Source organism: Neomonachus schauinslandi, chromosome 9 (genome assembly GCF_002201575.2).
Source record: "Neomonachus schauinslandi chromosome 9, ASM220157v2, whole genome shotgun sequence".
NCBI lineage: Eukaryota > Metazoa > Chordata > Mammalia > Carnivora > Phocidae > Neomonachus > Neomonachus schauinslandi.
In genome coordinates, this window is record NC_058411.1 from 134,657,703 (window position 1) to 134,675,087 (window position 17,385).

At 45.5% G+C, this 17,385-nt stretch overlaps 1 protein-coding gene across 1 annotated transcript in view; it reads left to right on the forward strand.

Moving 5' to 3' along the window:
* The first annotated feature begins 1,429 nt into the window (after positions 1 to 1,429).
* The window catches only part of AGBL1 (AGBL carboxypeptidase 1), a 738,230-nt gene continuing 722,274 nt past the window's right edge, over positions 1,430 to 17,385 (forward strand). The window contains exons 1-4 of the mRNA XM_021680442.2: positions 1,430 to 1,487; positions 3,207 to 3,353; positions 6,058 to 6,189; positions 9,894 to 9,987. Of these exons, the coding sequence (XP_021536117.2) occupies positions 3,230 to 3,353; positions 6,058 to 6,189; positions 9,894 to 9,987 (350 nt within the window). The 5' untranslated portion in view covers positions 1,430 to 1,487; positions 3,207 to 3,229. The remainder of the gene's footprint in view (positions 1,488 to 3,206; positions 3,354 to 6,057; positions 6,190 to 9,893; positions 9,988 to 17,385) is intronic.

Sequence of the window (17,385 nt, forward strand, 5' to 3'; positions counted from 1 at the left end):
CACCAAAACCCATGCCAGGGATTTTTTTTTTCACCTGTGGTTTTTTTTCTAGGAGTTTTGTGGGTTTAGGACTTATATTTGAATCTTTGATCCATTGCAAGTTAATTTTCTTGAGTAGTATAAGATAGGACTCCTAGGTATATATACAAAAGAATTGAAATTAGACTCTTGGAGAGATATCTGCACACCCATGTTCCCTGCAGCATGCTTAACAATAGCCAAGACATGGAAGCAACCAAAGTGTCCATCAACAGATGAATGGATAATGATAGTAATCTTTAGAGAAGGGACAAAGTTTTATGTATATCTGTGTTCCTCGCACCAGGAACAAAGATTGTTCTAGGGAAAGTGTGCAATACATGTTTTTCAGAGTGCTACCAAACTGAACCATAAAGGAGCTGTGAAGTCCAACACACATACACACACACAGGAATATTATTCAGCCATGAGAAAGGAAGTCCTGCCATTTGCAAACTTGAAGGCATCATGCTACGTGTAGTAAGTCAAACAGAGGAAGACAAATACTGTAGGATATCACTTCTGTGTGCAATGTAAAAAAGCTGAACTTATAAAACAGAGAGTAGAATGGTGATTACCAGGGCCCAGGAGTGATGAGATTTTGTACTACCTTAGGTTTCTCTTGAGAAAATAAGAATTCATCCTTACTACTCGGGGACGTCTTTCCCTCAGAACAGTTTCGTGGATTTCTGTTTCTGTTCTCTGCCCTGTTTTTCAAATGAATCTAAGCCTGCTGGCCTGACAACTGCATGGGCTTGACCTGCAAAGCCCCTTCTCACTTGGCTGTCTCTGCATAAAGTATTGATGTTTCATTTTTTTTTTTTCTGTTTAAGAAACACATTCTTCTTTTTTAAAAATTTTAATTCCGGTATAGTGAACATACAGTGTTATATTAGTTTCAGGTGTGCACTATAGGGATTCAACAATTCTGTACATTACTCAGTGCTCATCATGATAAGTGTGCTCTTCATCCCCATCATCTGTTTCTCCCATCCTCCCACCCACCTCCTCTCCCGTCACCGTCAGTTTGTTCTCTGTCGTTGAAAGTCCGTTTTTTGGTTGGTCTCTTTTTTTCCCCTTTGTTCGTTTGTTTTGTTTCTTAAGTTCCACATATTAGTGATGTCCATTGCTTATTCTTTCGCCCATCGTGCTGATGTTACTATGAAATGGGTCCCCCAAAAGGGGTCCTGAAGGCTAAATACGGAGGCAGAGCCCCTTGGGACCCTTGTCTCCTTGGGTCCCCTCATGGCCACCATTTAAGGAAAACCCTGTCAACTGTTTCTCACAGCCAGAGGCCTTTCTCAACAGAAGGGAACACAGCCCTGCCATGTCCATGGGCGTCCCTGACACAACGCCTCTCTCGTGCTTTTCTTCGTAAAGATGGCTGCCTGTGTTTTCATTGCAGAGCTCCTCAGACAAGGAGTCCATCCTGACCATCCTCCAGGTTCTCGGAGATCTGCTTTCTGTTGGTGAGTAGGAGGAGGTAGGGGCGGGTGGCTGTGGTGTCTCCTGGAATCTGGTGGGGCTGGGGGGTGGCGGTGGGGGTGCTCCAGTTCAGGTTTTCTCTCAGAGACAGAATCAGCAGCCCATCATTTTCACTGAGATTCATAAGACCCCAGAGTAAAGTGGGCTGGTTGTACCTCAGACTTAGGTTTCTTTAGTCTTGTCACCCACCCTACGGTGACCCAAACTTAGGAGGAGGTTCGGCTCTGGGTGGTTTCTCATCTATGGTATCTCATCTGTGGTTAACCCAAGGTCCTCCAGGGGTCTGTGGCTGTCCTGGGAGCGAGCTAACCCTCGTGACTCTACCCCTCCCCTTCCTCTACTCCCCTCCGTTGGCCCATTTAGAGAGCCAAGTATTGGCAACTTCCCAACATATGTCAAGTGAAGATGGGAATATGAGGCAGGAGCTTGACTTCGCGGTGTGGTGAGCTATTAAGTCTTCAGAGAAAAGGTGACAGAATTCACTACACTGGAATCAACTAGTTAACTGGGGCATCCCTCTGCTACCTCACTTCAGTGTGAGGGTTCTGGAAAATAGACATTTTTGGACATTTCAGCATTCACTCAGTTTTCGTTTCTACGTATGCCAGCCACATTGCATTAGGAAGAAATATTTACACCAGACAACACCAAAGGGAATGTCATTCCAAAGCCAAGACGCCTCCCCATTTCAGTTCCAGGAGGGAGGGTCCTGTCCTAGTGAGGTTTTCCCATAGGCTGTGCTGCCCTCCGATGGCAGGGTGACTTCCCTGCAGGCTTCTGAGTGTGGTACCCTGTGGAGGTGAAGCCTCTTGTCTTCTGGGATGGTGCCTCCTTCACTTTGTCCAGAGGTGCCTGGAGCCCTTGGAATGAAACCCTGGAGTTGTCCCTCTGACGTAGGTGCTGATTATTGCTCCCATAATAGAGGATGAAATGCCAGAGGGTCTTCTTTGCTGATAATGTCCCACCCTGTGGGCCACCTTGTTAGATCAACCAGGTGCAGTGTGTGGACAATCACTGGGGTCCCCTTCCAAGTTGAAATGTAATCCCTGCTTTTGAGCTTGTCCTGGGGCAAGGTGGGGGAGGTCCCTGTTCACAACTGTTAGGTAGAAAGACCAATATACCTGATCCTAGCTCCAGGCCCTTTTCAAAACTCCTGACACGGATGAGTGGATGTCTGTTTCTTAAAGAAGCACGCTAGCTATTTCCATATATTCCTCCTGTTGGTTACTGGAGGCCAGCACCATAAAACTGTTATATCATCAATTAAATTATTCCAGACAAACTATCATCCCAATCCCGGTTACAGAGGATTCAAGCCTATACCAGAGGGATACTGATATTCCCTCTTCTATTAAGGATATGATTCTAGGTAAGCCTATATTCCTGTTTATGTACATATGTACAAGTACACATACGTACACCGAGACTCCACAGGTTCTCAGGGCAAGTGGATTCCATTTATTACAGCTGCTGCAGGTGAACACACCGAGGTTCTTAAATATTCCATTATTTCTCCATCTCACCCCCACCCCGATCCTTTACCTAAAAGCACAGCTTTATACAGGTTCCTTCAGAAACCACACAATTTTGGTTTCTGGGGCAAATGAACTGCTCTGTGCTCTGTCTCTGTGGGGTCTGCTTTCTGTGCCAAGGAAATGAAAGTGATTATTCGGGGCTTCGCTCTCCTCTGCTTTCTCCCTCAGGCACCGACCGAAGGATTCGCTACATGATCAGTAAAGGGGGCAGCGAGGCCCTTCTGCAGACCCTGGTGGACACAGCCAGGACAGATTCTCCAGACTATGATGTCCTCCTGCCCCTCTTCCGACTGCTGGCCAAAGTTGGCCTACGAGGTACCCACACCCCCCCCGGTTCTAAAGATGGCTGAAAAGGCACTTGCGGGGTTGTTATCATGAGAGCAATTTGGGAAACTCTTGTGGGGATGTGCAGGGAGGTCCTAGACATTTTGGTGGTGGTGCCAGGACCAGCCCCACAGGAGAGGTCATTTTGTTGTCCTGGACGTCAGCAAATCCAAGGTGCTGTGCTAGGGCGGGGCCTTGAGCAGGTGCAGGCTGCATGGGGCATGGAGCAGATGAGCGACAGAGGGGAGGTGCTCCCAGGCAGATTTCGATCACTCTAACAATAAACAGAACATTTCTATGAACAGAATCTTACACGGAAGCTCATTATATAAGTGCATGAGTTTCCTGGGGCTGCTATAACGAATTATCACAAACTGTGTGGCTCCAAACAACAGAAATGTATTCTCTTACAGTTCTGGAGGCCAGAAAGTCTGAAACGAGGGTGTCGGCAGGGTTGGTTCCTTCTGGAGGCTCTTTGGGAGAATCTGTTCCATGCCTCTCTGCTAACTTCTGTGTTTCCAGCCGTCCTTGGCGTTTCTTGGCTTGTAGACACGTCACTTCCATTTCTATCTGCGTCTTCATGTGGTGTCCTACTCTGTCCTTCTCTGTGTTCTCTCTTTCTTACAAGGACATTGGTCACTGGATTTAGGGCCCATGCAAATCTGTGTGACCTCACCTTAAATAATTAAATCTGCAAAGACCCCATTTCAAATAAGATAACGTCTGAGGTTCCAGGTGGTCATGAATTTTGGGGAGGGGGGCAAATTTTCAGCCTTTTACTGTAAGCCACATGGAAGCAGAGCTTCCCTAGTAGAAGGGAAGATGGGAGCCTAGAACTCTTTCTACCATACCCATTTCTTTTTGCTCGAGAAGACCCCGAAACACCTCCCTAAAACCTTAGAACTTCTTGGTGCACAGTTTAAAAAGCCTGCGCACTCAGGATGCATGCAACCCTTGCAAACTAGTCATAACAGTCAAGCTCCAGTTGTGGGAGGTCTTATATAAATCATAGTGGGGGAGCTCAGGCGCTGCAGAAGGTGGACCTGTGTTGTCCAGTGCAGGCAGCGGCGGCCACAGGGGAGCAGGGGCTCAGGGACACTCTGACCTTGCATTGTCTGGATCTCTGCTTTGAGTCCATTTAGCTCCACAAGTCACGACCAAGACCCAGGCATCAGCCAGCACCCATGTGAGTGTGTTCTCGACAAAACCAGTACAATCCATTCATTGAATATTCAGCCAGGGATTTACTACATGTCTCCTGGGGCTGGGCACAACGCTAGGCGTTGGGAACACTGGTGACCAGGGCAGGTGAGGGGCCCACTCTCATGGAACTTACCTTCAAGTGGGGAAGGGCAGAAAGTGAATAATTCACTAGGCAATAGCAGAGTATGATAATTAGCTAGTAGCTGTGAGGGAAAAGAAAAAGGGTGATGTTCCTCCAAGATGGTGTGGTCAGGGAGAGGTGACATGTGAGCCAACACTTGAAGGGTTGTACCCTGGTTGTAAATAGTATAAACTGGGAAATCAAATCTGAGTTTCAGGCCTGGCCCTGACACTAATTAGCTGTGCACCCTAGGGCAAGTTATTTACCCTTTCTGAGCCACTGGTCCCTCATCTACAAAATGAAGGTATCAGTCCTTACTTCTAAGGTTGCTGTAAGGATTAAGTGAGGTTGTATGATACTTAGCATGTGGGGCCTGACAAACTAGAGTCATGTAGGTTTCATAGAAGAGAAAGAGATGCAGGATGGATCATGGCCCTGATTCCCAAGCTCTGGACCTGGATAGTACTACTGACATTATTATATCACCGCAGCTTCTGCCATCACCAGATTGTAGCCCTCACCACTTCCATGCAGGCTGCCGGGGGCTGACCCAAACAGGACGGAAATGAGGTTGGCAGCTCAGGAATGGAGCCCGATAGACGCCTCTGTTCTGGTGAAGGGATCCGGTCATATTAGTTTGGTTGCCATCTTTTGTTGGTGTCCTTTGGTCTAGAGGTGGATATTGGTAAACCAGGTTTAGGATATTGTCTCTGTTTTACTCATTTCTACCTGCAGTGAGTCTGATAGCAATTCAGGAAAATTACAGATAGAATTTTGCTCTTAAATATGTTCGAATGCATTTCTTTGAAAAGAGACATTTTCCTGTATAATCCTGATACCACCATTACAAATCTAACAAAATTAACAATACTTAAAATTTAAAATTACTGTGTAATTTATACTCATTTCAATTTCTCCAAATGTTTCCCAATGGGGCAATTACAGACGTGTTCAAAGAAGGATCCAATCAAGTTCCACACATTGCATTTGGATGTTATGTACCTTAAGTATCCTACATTCCAGAACTATCTTAAAGGAAGAAATTTACACCCTACTAAACTGTAGTTCACGTTTGAGAACAGCCAGAAACACGCTTACATACAGGGTGTGTGAGTCCTACAGTCCACAAGGCCTCATGTAAATATTACTTGAGGAATGAATGGACCCTATGTATACCCTGCCTTAGCTCTTCTGGGCCATCTGGTTCCAATGGGGACATACTTAGTAGCATTTTCCGGTAGATTGGAAAAGTCACATTGGCTATGATCATTCTCTTGCCTGTTCCATCTTTGCCTTCCTGTGCCCCATGCATTGTACAGCCTTCAGAATTAATGTGAAACACAACTAAGATGGATTGATTTATATTTCTAGATAAAAAGTTTGGACAGAAGGCACTAGAATTGGAAGCACTCGATGTGACATTGATTCTGGCCAGGAAAAACCTGTCCCACAGCCAGAACCTCCTTCACTGTCTCTGGGCTCTGCGTGTGTTCACCTCTAGTGGTAAGTGCCTCAAATTGTGGCTCTCTGGGGTGGCTTCCAGACCGGGCCGGGACACCTAGAAACCATTTAGGGGCTGGGGTTGGAAGGAGGGTCTGGGTGGAGGATAGATGTTGTCCCAACAAGACAAATAAGTCTACAAGGAGCCTCACTTCCTAGAGGCTGTAGAGGTGAAAAGTGCTTTCTTTGTCTCTTCTTCATCCAGGTAGAACTCTTGAGCTCATTCCTGAAGTTAGATGTCAGTCTTGTTTTCCCTTGGGAACCACACATTATAGTATTCTAGGTCTCTCTATTAGTACTACAGGGTGAAAAAAGACCCATGGCAGGAGAGAGCATAGGGCTTTATTTAGGCCTTATCATATTCAAGGCATAGGGCAATGTCAAGAACGACCCTCACATCACAGATCTCCCTGCTATGTCCCCGAAGTTGCCTGTTGATCACAGCATCCTTTACTAGAACATCTTTACCTTGTTTTATCTCTCAGTGCTTCTCAACATAGTCCTTCAGGTAACTAGATGCATCATAGCACATGGGTTCATACTTATTTGCTGTCTCCTGATTTGGATTATTTCAGATTATCATAACAATCCTATATCTACATTTACCATTTTATAGCCAAGAAGAGGAAAATGAAGCTTGGAAGAGAGAAACAATTACTTGAGTTTATAGACAGGTTTGGGGGCTGAGTTTCTAACTCCAGAACTCATGTTTACTCTCCATATGGGGACACTTGCTATGAACAGAGTGGATTCTGTACCTCCCATCTCACATAGAATGGGCACAGACTTTATTTCTCTTTTCTGAGCCCCTCTCCTGCACAATGAAAGTGATGTAATGCTCTCTAGAGGAACGAACATGGCTTAGAACCAGGAATACCTGGGTTCGACTTTGATTTCATTCCTTGGGAGTCCTATGGCATGGGTACTTAACCTGTTTACCTCAGTTTCTTCCTTTATAAAATTATAGTGGTTAATAAGAGCTCCTAGACTTGGTAGATGGGATAAGTGAGATGATGTTCATGGGTATGTCTGTCACATTGTAGTTGATCAATTAGTTTTCCTTCCCTGCTCTATTCTTTTCCCTTACTCCTTTGAAATAATGGGAAAAGCACACCTAAGAGGAGTGAGGAGGTGACTTTTCCCCCTAACTATCCTCAGAACTACTAAGATAGTTAGTGGGGTCCTATTTCATTGGTTATGTCCATTAATAACCATGGAGGACCCATAAACATAAAGTATTTTCAGGAAAAAACAAGATAGGTCCTTGACTCTATGTTCATGGACAGAACCTCCTCCCACACTCATATATGTTGACCAGAAAATCAGAGAATGTTTGGGAGAGGCTGAAAAGATCTGTACAAACCCATCTTTAATTAAGGAAAACCCAAGTGAGGAGCTGTGGCTTTGTGTAAAGGACAACTGTCATTAATGAGCAGCCGGAGGGTGAGCCACCCCCCTTGGAGCTTGCCAGCAGCAGAAGATTCAAAGTATCTCATTTTAGTTTCCTAAAGAACAATTAGGCTGAATAACTTACCTTTCTTATTATATATATTGGTTATAGAAGTCTTGAGGAATTCCTTTTAGCAAGGAGCTCTAAAAAATGTTGGGAGTTGCCTGCAGGTATGAGGAGGTGGCCATTTGTCTCATATTCTAAGACTACATTTATTGTCCCAATGAATTGTTCCCTAAAGGTTATTTTAGAATTTATACTATCACTATACATTGACTTCACTGATGAGAAGCAAGCAGAGTTCACAAAGTCTGTGGATTGATTGCTGTCTCTTTGGTGAATTGTTAGCCACTGTTGAATGTTCCAGAAAGCTTTCTAAACAGCTCCTATCTGCGGAAGGAGTTGGCTGGAGCCATAGTGGGGCTGCCACAGCCAGTGAACCCTTTGGCAGCTCTCTACCGGCCAATGGGGATGTTGATGGAGCTGCCAGAGGTCTGACCTTGGGCAGGGAGCCAGAAAGGAAGAACTCGGCAGGGTGTGTGCGTATGTGTGTGTGTGTGTGTGTGTGTATGTGTGTAGGGGTAGTTCTTATTGTTCCCATCTAAAATCCCATCCATCACCTTCCTTGCCAAGGGCCACTCAAAATCTAAATTCCAAGTCTAAAGTCTTCCATGTTAGAATCTGTGCTCCTAAAACTATTTTGTCCCTAACGCTACTTAAGACTAGAATTTTGCTGAATGATTTGCCAAGAGATTGCTCCAGCATGTTTTTCCAGTTTAGAAATAAAGAACTGAATTAGTAGCCATGAGAGTGGAAGATTGATGGGCAGGACTAGGATGCCAAATCTCTGAATTTTGATACAGGCTGTCTGTACCAGCCTCAGGAGGGACATATGCATAGAGGATGTTCCAGGAACACGCAGTCTCTGTAATCACTAAGACATCAGCCTCAGTCTCTCTCTGGTGGACTGTACTGGGATGAACTATATTAGAGCCCCCAGATTTCCATCTATCCTTCTTTCCCGAGGCTTGGAGCAAGCCAGGATAAGCCTCCCTTGTTTCTCTCTCTTTGTTTCTCCATGACTCCCTTGCTCCCACTCATATTTCCTGGAACAAGGCTGGCCCAAAGCACAAGGCATTCCTAGGCCTCGATTTCAGCACCCCCCCCATTACGGTGGAGGAAAGAGACAAGAGAGTCCCACCATGGAAAATCCCTTCTTTCCTTCTTTCCCTGAAACTTCTGCCCCCTGCCAGACTGATTCCATTTTGTCTCTTGGAGGCACCCCTTATTTTTTTCACATGACCAGAGCTCTTCCTAAAGTGAGCTGAGTGGAACAAGGAACTGGGGATGCTGCAGAGAAGCCAGGACATCATTGGAGATGAGTGTGACGTCCAGAGCTTTTGGGTCCAGAATTTGTATCTGAAGCCACTGGGCTGACCTGATACCCTTATTGGTTATTTTCTGTCATTCAGATCTATGGCTCTCTCTCTCTCTTTTTTTTTTTTTTTAATAACCATCCAGTTGGGCAAAAAGGCAAAAATTTCCCAGGCTATTGACCTCTGAGGAGGAAGAATTGATTCTTCCCTGATGTGCTAGTAGATGGGGGCACAGTTAAGTCTGAGACTCAGTCATGGGAGATCCAACTACGAAAGCTGTCGGGGAACTTGGAACCAGGGTGCAGAAGAAAGGGGGCTGCCTTCTTTATTAGCTTGCCCCTAAAAGTTTTAAAGGAGTCAGTCCAAGTTGGATTGAACCTTAACCCATCCACCCATGACCTTTCTTCATTGTGAAGTCTCTCAATGGCAGAATGAGTCTAAGGAACTATCTTGTAAGATACTGGCAGTGTATGTGTGTGTGTGTATGCCCTTGTGTGTGCCTGAGTGTACGTGTGCGTGTGTGTATGTATCATGGGGGAAGTTGATGGTGAGTGAAAGCACTTGAATTGAAACTTAAAGATCTACTTTCAGAAAAATCTGCTTGGCATTTGCTTTGACTATTCTGAGTAAGAATACAATGAAGAACATAATTTCATGGCTTGGGCCCCCTTTGAGAAGATTGTATGAAAAGAGAATATATGCTTTACAGGTGATCTTTGCTTCCAAGCCAAGATGCAAAGACCATAGAGTTTCACTGCTTTTGAGTGGCCCTTGGCAAGGAAGGTGACAGAGCTCCCCTGTCTTTTAGGCCTACTCTGTAATGCTGAAAAGAATTCTTGGTTCAGATGGTCTAATAACTACTGTGATTTGGTCTTTCTCAGTCACCACGGGGGCCATGCTGGGAATTAATGGAGCAATGGAACTGCTTTTCAAGGTTATCACCCCTTATACCCAGAAGCACACCCGAGTAATCAGGTAGGGGCACTTTTGTAGTGCTTTTCCCCCTCTTTGTAATAGATGCAGGGATGGAGAAGGCCTCATGTGTATTCTCATGGTGCTTCCAGTTGAGGTGAGTGATGGCTACCCTCTTGTAGATATGGTGCAATAACTATGCTGCTTCAATGGGCATCCCTCCCCACCCATGCATCATTTCCTCTAATCCTCACAATGACCCTGAAGGGGTATATTATTATCCTCATTTTCAGATGAGGAAACCATGGGGAGAGAGCCTTATCTAAAGGTCACAATACTAAGAAATGGCAGAGCTTGAACCCAGATCTTTCTGACTCAAAAGCCCATGTTTTTTGCCTGGATCCTTCAGGTAGAAGGTGACAGGCAGAGGTGATGCTCCTCAGGGCATCTCTAGAGTTAGCCACTTAAATTTTTGATATGAGATCCAGGCCTTAGCGTAGTCCATCATGGGTGCATGTTGGTTTTGAGATGTACTTTTATGATTGGAAAATGAAACTCAGCCCACTCTCTCTGGCCCTGCTTGCTGGAGTGGCATGAATCACAAACTTAAAAAGGGAGAGATGGTTAGACACGAGGAGGTATTCGGAACCATTAAGATCTATCATTTATGAGAGTGACTCAGCAAGGACCTTGAAAGAATATTAGAAAGAATTCAGCCAATTTCTGAGATATATGTGGTCATTTGGCAAAGTAGCATTTCCATGCCCAGCCATGAGATTTTTCTGCATCTCAGCATCCATCTTAGGCTCTTGTTCCACCTGACTATTTTTCTCTTGGGTCACCACTGTAATGCCATTCTCATCCATCCTCACCTTTGGCTCTCCACACCAGCATTTCCCAGAGTGAAATACATTTTGTTTCAGTAAAAAAATGTCCTCATCAAATATATCGAGAAGTACGGGATTCAACCAAGTTATGCAGAGTCCTTTACAGTGACTTGTCCTAGCCTTTGTGAAGCCCGAACACATCCAGAATAGCCAGGATGGGTCCATAGTATACTGTGTCCTAGACCCGATTTGGCCAGGGAATGGGTCTTGTTTGAAGACCACCATTTTGGGGGGAGTCAGTGTCCTATGTACCTCACTTTAGAAACATCTGGAGAGCAAGTGTTTTGCCAAGGGGAAGTCAATTCAATTCTATCAAGGGATCCTCAGCGAGTAATACAGAACTTCAGAATCACCAACTCAGGGACCAAAAAAGATGAGCTTTCCGGATTTTTTCTGTAATTGTACATTAGTTCCTCCTAAACTTCCATTTACGTCCATTTGGATATGTATGATTTAGGTACGCGTGGTGTTTCTCGTGCTGTGTGGGCCTTTGCTGCTGACATCTGCGGTCTCAATATGTCCTTTGGTCACCAGTCTGTGAACTTTTATCTTTTTCCTGTCTCGACAAGACCGCCTCTAATCTGGCAGTGTTTCCATTCATCCGTTTGGCAGCTCAGGAGTATGTGGTTGCCTCCCTGACACTATGTGAATATCGGTGTGATGTCTGCCGGGCCAACCCACATAGGAGTCTCACCCACTTATCTCTTCTTGCCATGAGGTGCCATGCTATTTGGAAGGCTTCCTAGAGAACCTTGGCACTAGACTTCTCCCTTCTGGGCCACTGATAGCTTTTATTGTCTTCCTTGTTCAGGCCGAGCTGGGGCAGAGTAAGCAACAAGGCACAGAAGTCCCCTTCTCAGAGACTCATGTCAGGTTGCTATGTCTCTTGTTCTTCTGCTGCAGAGCGAGTGGAATTCAGGCACAGATCTGATCAGGGTGCCATGGGAAAAACCACGGATTCATGGCGGGGGGTGGAATGTTTGAAATGACAGAAGGAACCTTTCGGGGACCTCAGGCTGATTTCTGCATTTCTGGTCTTTTCTATAAAATGTGGGCAAGATGATTTCCCCTTCTTGAGCCCAACGCCCATCTAAAACCATCCTCCATAGAGAAGGAGTTTGTTTACCAACCACTACCATGTGGCCATCATGGCCATGGCCTTCATGCTGTGCCCTGCCCTGTCCTGAGCTCTTAGCAGGCATTTATCCCATCTGATTCTTTCCTCTTCTCTGCAAGGCAGGTGCTATTACTGTCCCCAATTTTACAAGGGAAAAAATGGAAGCTGAAAGAAGTAAGTGATTTGCTGGGATATAAGTGGAAGAGCTGGGACTTAAACCCTGTCTGATACATGAGCTTTAGCTCTTAAAGCACCACTGGAGTGTCTTACACGGTTTGTTTCCAGCATTTTATTTCTAAACCACCATATGTAAGATGATCGTAAGCACTTAAAGTTTGTTTAAATTTTCGTTGCCGTCTAAATGGCTCATACTCATGGAACAATTTGCTTAATGATAGGGGAGTCTTTCTCCTCAATAGAATGGCTATTTCCTCTCAAAGGCTAAATGATTATCTGCTCCCTCCATGTTTGGATTCTTTCCCACAGCTGCCTTATTTTCTGTCTTACTCCCAGCACCACCCCCCCCCAATAGCTAGGTAAGGACAAAGACACTGAAATCTGAAGACCAGCATTATAGCCCTCTTTCTAGTAGATTCTATGGTGGCTCATTTAACCTTTCTTCAGCAAGCTTTCACGTTCCTTGGAGTGTGAATGTCAAGTCCTACCTCCTGGGTTTGTGGTGGACATTAAGAAATAATGTATAAAAATCTCATGAGCTTTGATGTGGCATAATACTGTTAACCGTTATTAATACAAATACCACTGGATACTTGGCTGGCTGCTTCAGATCAGACAGCAGAGCCAGAGGAGAGCATGCAGATGGGACGTTTCTGCCACTACTCACTTCTCCCATGAGCTCCATCCCCCCAAAATAGTAACTCAGATGTACCCAATGAGTTCTGTTCAACTCCACCTGGATGCCAGAATCTGGGTTTGAAGGGGTCTTCCAGGAAGGGGATGAAGTACCACATCAAAGGACGTGAATAGCCCTACTGAGTGTCATCCTCCAAATGCTAGCAAGCTAGGGGCGAGATGTTCTCGGATGCCTTTGTGGGAGCAGATGCCTGGGGCTGTCAGTTTGACTTCTCCCTGCCCTGCCCGACTTCTCCAGCACAAACCTAAAATTAGTGGTGCAGCTGTCCTTCAGTGAAGCCCTGTCTCCAGATAGTACTCAGGGCGAGATTTATAACCGAAGCACTAAGCACACACCTTCTAGAGAGAAGGGGCATGCAGAGCAGTGCTCCTAGCCCTCTGTGGCCCTGTGCCCATTCTCACTCCCAGTGGAGGCGGCTGTTCCTGGCCTGGCCTTCCTCCCTTCTCAAATAACCACCATGCTGCCATGGTCCCCCTGCCATGTGTTTGTGTTGGCTTATGTCTCTTCCCTCATGACCATCACCCCGGCCGGAGCACTGTTTGCTCCTACAGCCCTCTGCTTGGTCGTCCCTGACTTGAAAGCAATGAAGCACCTGTCCCAATCTCCATTCCATCCTTGGGTTCGTCCTCTCCTCTCTCTTCTCAGCCTACTCCCCCCACATATGGCATGCGCTGTCCTGTCCCGGGCCTCCACTCAGAGCTTCCCCTGGCCTGTAATGGTGCTGTTGCCTTATTGAACGGTAGAGATTCTCCCCATGCTCCAGGCCCCGCCTGCTGCAGCTCACCAGGCAGGAGGCATCTTCTCCCTCAGTGCTTCTCTAGCATTTTGTTCATATTTTCATAACATATACCAGATTTAACTCCGTTCTGTGTTGGACTGTGTGTCCTCTCTTCTTTCTAAACTCTAAACTCCTTAAAGGCAGAATTCACATTATATTTACCTTGCTGTTATTCTCCATAGGACCTATCCAAGTGCCTGGACAATGGGAGACTGTTAATTCAATTCAAAAACAATTTCTTCTTCAGGGGCGCCTGGGTGGCTCAGTCAGTTAAGCATCTGCCTTTCACTCGGGTCATGATCCCAGGGTCCTGGGATCGAGCCCCCCTTGGGACTCCCTGCTCAGCGGGAAGCCTGCGTCTCCCTCTGCCTGCCGCTCCTTCTGCTTGGGCTCTCTCTCTCTCTCTTTGTCAAATAAATAAATAAAATCTTTAAAAAAGATGTCTTCAATTAAAAAAAATGTTTTTGTGAATAACCTAATGATGAATAAAAGCCAACATTTAGTTGGCTTTTTAGTCAGTATACATTATAGTAAACGCTTCATATTTATGAACCCATTCTTCCTTGATCCCAGGCTGGCTCCACATGCATGGTTCTCTCATGTCTAAACATGCCTGGGACATGACATGGCAGGCCTCCAAGAACGCCGTCATGTGAGGGACTGAGGTGCCTTCTGGGAAAGAACTCATTCTAGGAGAGTGAGAAGCAGAGTCCATCTGCTTGAAAGAGAACACAATATCACTCACTACAGGGGAGGAAAAACTTGTGAGTCTTCTCTCTCTTCCTTACAGTTGTCTGGGGAGCTGACCTAGTCTGGCAGAAGGGAAAGATCTGAGTTTGAGGGGACGCCAAGGGGCAGCATTCACGTTAAAACTTTGCTTAGTTTTTGCGATAGGTTTCCAGGATTTGGTTTGTTGATTGATACAGCTGGGGCTTTAGAATTTATGGGGGAGCTTTTTATAGCAATGGGGGGTGGGGGGAGGAAATGACACTGGGCCAGGGTGAGCTGGCTCTTGCTAACTTGTTCTACTGTGGACAGGTTTGTTTATCTGCACCAAAGCTGTCTTTGCGCTGTCCAGATTCACTAAGTAGGAAAATTTATTGAGGTGAAGAAGGATTGGTTGTGACTGAATCATCTTGTGACCTTAGAGAAGCTTGTGTTTGTTCCAGAAGCAGACGCTTTCTGCTAGGAGCTGTGCCTCCTTTGCTCCTTCATTTCCAGAATGGACTTGAGGGTTTTGGTAATAATAATGGCCATTTTCACTGCTCATTCACTTGACCATTTCCAAGCATGGCCACATCCCCTCTGATCCTATTGGATTGTCACACTAATATTTAACCCAAGCTTTGAAGCTGAGTTACCAGCTCCTATCATCAGTATACCACCCAGGTCTATAAACTCTACCAGCTTGTCTTCCTACACAAACATCAGCGTCAATCAGAAATGGGTTGAGTCTTCCAGCAGAGAAGCTGGTTCTTTTTTTTTTTTTTTATTCTTATGTTAATCCCCATACATTACATCATTAGTTTTAGATGAAGTGTTCCATGATTCATTGTTTGTGCATAACACCCAGTGCTCCATGCAGAATGTGCCCTCCTCAATACCCATCACCAGGCTAACCCATCCTCCCACCCCCCTCCCCTCTAGAACTCTCAGTTTTTCAGAGTCCATCGTCTCTCATGGTTCATCTACCCCTCTGATTTCCCCTGCTTCATTCTTCCCCTCCTGCTACCTTCTTCTTCTTCTTCTTTTTTTTTTCTTAACATATATTGCATTATTTGTTTCAGAGGTACAGATCTGAGTTTCAACAGTCTTGCACAATTCACAGCGCTTACCAGAGCACATACCCACCCCAGTGTCTATCACCCAGTCACCCCATCCCTCCCACCCCACCCCCCACTCCAGCAATCCTCAGTTTGTTTCCTGCGATTAAGAATTCCTCATATCAGTGAGGTCATATGATACGTGTCTTTCTCTGTTTGACTTATTTCACTCAACATAATACCCTCCAGTTCCATCCATGTCGTTGCAAATGGCAAGATCTCATTCCTTTTGATGGCTGCATAATATTCCATTGTATATATGTACCACATGAGAAGCTGGTTCTTAAACTTCATTGGATTCTCTGACCATTGTGCCACACTTTGGAAAAGAGGATTCGGGACTGTCCACAGGCTGAGCAGTTTCCTTCATCCCTCATCTTCAGTTTCTCTAGAGCTTTGCAAAGAACACGGGAGGTCAGGAAGTGTGTCATTTGGGACCATGCTGGTCTCACTCACACAGAGGCCAGCATCTCCAATATTCCTACCCCCTCAATGTCCTCTCAGATTTTCAGCAGGGTTCTCATGCTATGATTTATACTCTTTAGGTTCAGGGGTGGGACCTGGGTTTCAGTGGGGCTAAGGGGTTCGGAGGCTGTGTGTTCCACCTGTGCTCAGACACCTTGGTGACAGAAGAAGATGGATGTGTCAGTCTTCAGCAAGCCTCGTAAATAAATTCTTTTGCTTACCCTCCTGTTGTAGCTCCCTGGGGTCAGAATACTTTTAGGTGATCTTCTCCCATCAAAGGCCTGATCTCAAGGCATCTCTGGCATTTGAGCTTTGCCCGAGTGCAGGATTACTGGGCATTGCTTCATTGGCAGTCCTTTATGGTGATTTCATTTTCAATTTATGAGCTATAAAAGATGTCCTGCTCCTCTTTTTCCTCCCCTGCAAATCACTGTGTTTTCCCAGAGCCAGGCCTTCTGGGCTTTCTCCAAGCATCACACCATTCCACTTTATCTGACAGATGAGTGGGGACTCAACCAAAGCTAATGGGTTCCCTGAGATTATGAGTGATTGGGTGACTCAGCTACTTTGTCACCAAGACAAAGAAGCAAATTTTCCTGTTTCTCAAAATAGCTTCAGAATTTCTCCCTGAGTGTTCATTTCCTCCTGCCTCCCCATTAATGGCTTTGTGACTTTTGCTGCTCTCCACTCAATATAATTAGACTCCGTGGTCTCCAGGGCATGGGCTCACATTAGGGGTTCAGAAGCTGTATGCTCCAGATCACTTGGACTCAAATACCTTGGAACAGGAACAAAAAAATTCCACCTCAGCTCACAAGCGCTGATACTGGGAGTGTGCAACATGGTCTCAACTTACTGACAGTGATTAGTGCATTTGCCGCCTGACTCCAAGCCTGTAGCTGACGGTGGAATGAATAGTTTCCTACATGTGTTAAGCCTTGGCAAGTAGGTTGGTTGGTTTAAATCCCTTTCAGCTTCTTGCAAAGCCAGCGATCTCCCCCTGATTAGAGCCCATCATAGATATTCAAGTCACAGGATCTAAAGTCGGAAGGTCCTTAAGGATCTGCTGGTCCAACTCTTTCATTTTAAGATGAGGTCACTGAAACCCAGAGATGTTGAACTAAGCCTTCTATCCTGGTTTCAGGACACTATTCACTTCTCTAAGATGCTCCACTGCACAATGCAAATTAAACATGCCCTGAATTAGGACTTGTAACATTTATTCAACAGTATTCTGTGGTCTGTCTTGGTGCTAGGCACGGGGGTTTGAAAACAACAGAAGGTGGACCCTGTTCTCCAGTGGCTGATAGTATAGCAACAATAAACATGTAGTGTCATAGCAATTTTATGACCCGGTGTTGGGCTTGTGAAATGGTTCAGCTTCCTGTTGTGTGGAAATGTTCTCATAACATCTTTATCCAGAAGTGCCCTTAGAGCTAAGCCCTGTGCCTCAGGAGGCCCTTCATGTTGGAGAGCCTTCCTTGGAATGTATAAAGTACTCCCCTGGTGCCTGAGAT